This window comes from Chelonoidis abingdonii, chromosome 4, assembly GCF_003597395.2.
Source record: "Chelonoidis abingdonii isolate Lonesome George chromosome 4, CheloAbing_2.0, whole genome shotgun sequence".
NCBI classification, from domain to species: domain Eukaryota; kingdom Metazoa; phylum Chordata; order Testudines; family Testudinidae; genus Chelonoidis; species Chelonoidis abingdonii.
Window position 1 is genome coordinate 317,701 of NC_133772.1, and position 1,668 is coordinate 319,368.

The window sequence follows — 1,668 nt, forward strand, 5'->3', positions numbered from 1 at the left end:
TTCCTTCAGTCTTCCTTCATAGGTCATGTTCTCAAGACCTTTAATCATTCTTGTTGCTCTTCTCTGGACCCTCTCCAATTTCTCCACATCTTTCTTGATATGCAGTGCCCAGAACTGGACACAATACTCCAGTTGAGGCCTAACCAGCGCAGAGTAGAGCGGAAGAATGACCTCTCGTGTCTTGCTCACAACACACCTGTTAATGCATCCCAGAATCACGTTTGCTTTTTTTGCAACAGCATCACACTGTTGACTCATTTTTAGCTTGACCCCTAGATCTCTTTCTGCCGTACACCTTCCTACAGGGTACAGGGTGGGGGTGGGGAATAGGGGACGGATTGCAGGGGATACGTGGGGTCACAGGGGTATAGGATGGGGTGCATGGGGGTACTCACAGTTGGCTCGGGTCAACACCATGAAGCTGTTGGGGGGGACACAAGGTGGGGGTCTGTGGAGAGCAAAGGAGACGTCATTAGAGCCAGGCAAGGTCCCCCCATTCAGTACTTGCCAGATACCCCTAGGGAGCACCCTGCCCCCCCAAACTCTCCCCAAGGGAGTCCCCCTTAGGCCCATCCCCCATGGTCATTCCCAGCCCTTAACACCCCACCCCATTGCCCTGGCCCTGGCCCCTCTCCCAGGGACCCCGAGCCCCTGCCTGGCGCCCCTTCGCTGTGCGACGGACAGACACGGACTCACTTGTACTCGTAGTCCCCGACCGCCTGGGCTCCATGGGCTGGTGAGAGAGCAGGGCACAGCGTTAGGGGTGGAGGCAGGGGGGATCTGGCCCACTCTGCTCCTGTGGGGCATGGGAGAGATTGAGTGGACAACCCACCCCCTCATGGTAGCCCAACACAGGGGAGGGGGCTGGCGTGGGTCCGGGGGAGGGAGCAGGGTATATGTTGGGGGGCTCGGGGGGAGGAAGGGGTAGGGTTGTCCCTGGGGGGAGCAGGGTATTTGTGGGGGGGCCCTGGGGGAGCAGAGCATGTGTGAGAGGGTCCCTCAGTGAGAGCGGGGGCGTGGTGGCAAGGCGTAGGGTGGGGGGCAGGTGCTGGGTCCCCTTGTGCATTTGGGTGAATGTCACGCTGCCCCATGGCTGAAGCTGGGGCAGCCCATGTGCAGCCCCCCAGGCCTGGGCCACGCTGGATGGTGGGGGTGGGGGCACCGGACTTACCAGGGGAGCCGGTGTCCCGGCAGCCGATGCAGAGAGCCGTGGCCAGCACGGCCGGGAGAACCAGCACGACGGCCCAGAGCACCCCAGTCAGAGAGACGGCTTCCATCACACCTGGGGGGAGAGGGGGTTAAGGGGGGGCCCCGGCCAGCCTCCATTGCACCCTAGGGGGAGAGGGGTTTGGGGGGGCCCCGGCTAGCCTCCATCACAGCTGGGGGGGAGAGGCAGTTAACGGGGGCCCCAGCTAGAGAGATGGCCCCCATCGCGCTTCAGGGGGGAGAGGGGGTTGGGGGGCACTCTGGCCACAGAGACGGCCTCCATCGCACCTGGGGGGGAGAGGGGAGCCAGGACTCCTAGAATCTCAGGGTTGGAAGGGACCTCAGCTGGTATCAAGTCCAACCGCCTGCTCAAAGCAGGACCAACCCCAACTAAATCATCCCAGCCAGGGCTTTGTCAAGCCTGACCTTAAAAACCTCTAAGAAAGGGGATTCCACCACCTC

General features: G+C 61.8%; 1 protein-coding gene across 1 annotated transcript in view; it reads right to left on the minus strand.

Annotated features, from left to right (window-relative positions):
- Window positions 1–1,668, minus strand: part of LAT (linker for activation of T cells) — a 16,966-nt gene that overhangs the window by 11,359 nt on the left and 3,939 nt on the right. The window contains exons 2-4 of the mRNA XM_075064670.1: window positions 1,172–1,282; window positions 697–796; window positions 396–448 (exon numbers count right to left, since the gene is read on the minus strand). Of these exons, the coding sequence (XP_074920771.1) occupies window positions 396–448; window positions 697–796; window positions 1,172–1,277 (259 nt within the window). The 5' untranslated portion in view covers window positions 1,278–1,282. The remainder of the gene's footprint in view (window positions 1–395; window positions 449–696; window positions 797–1,171; window positions 1,283–1,668) is intronic.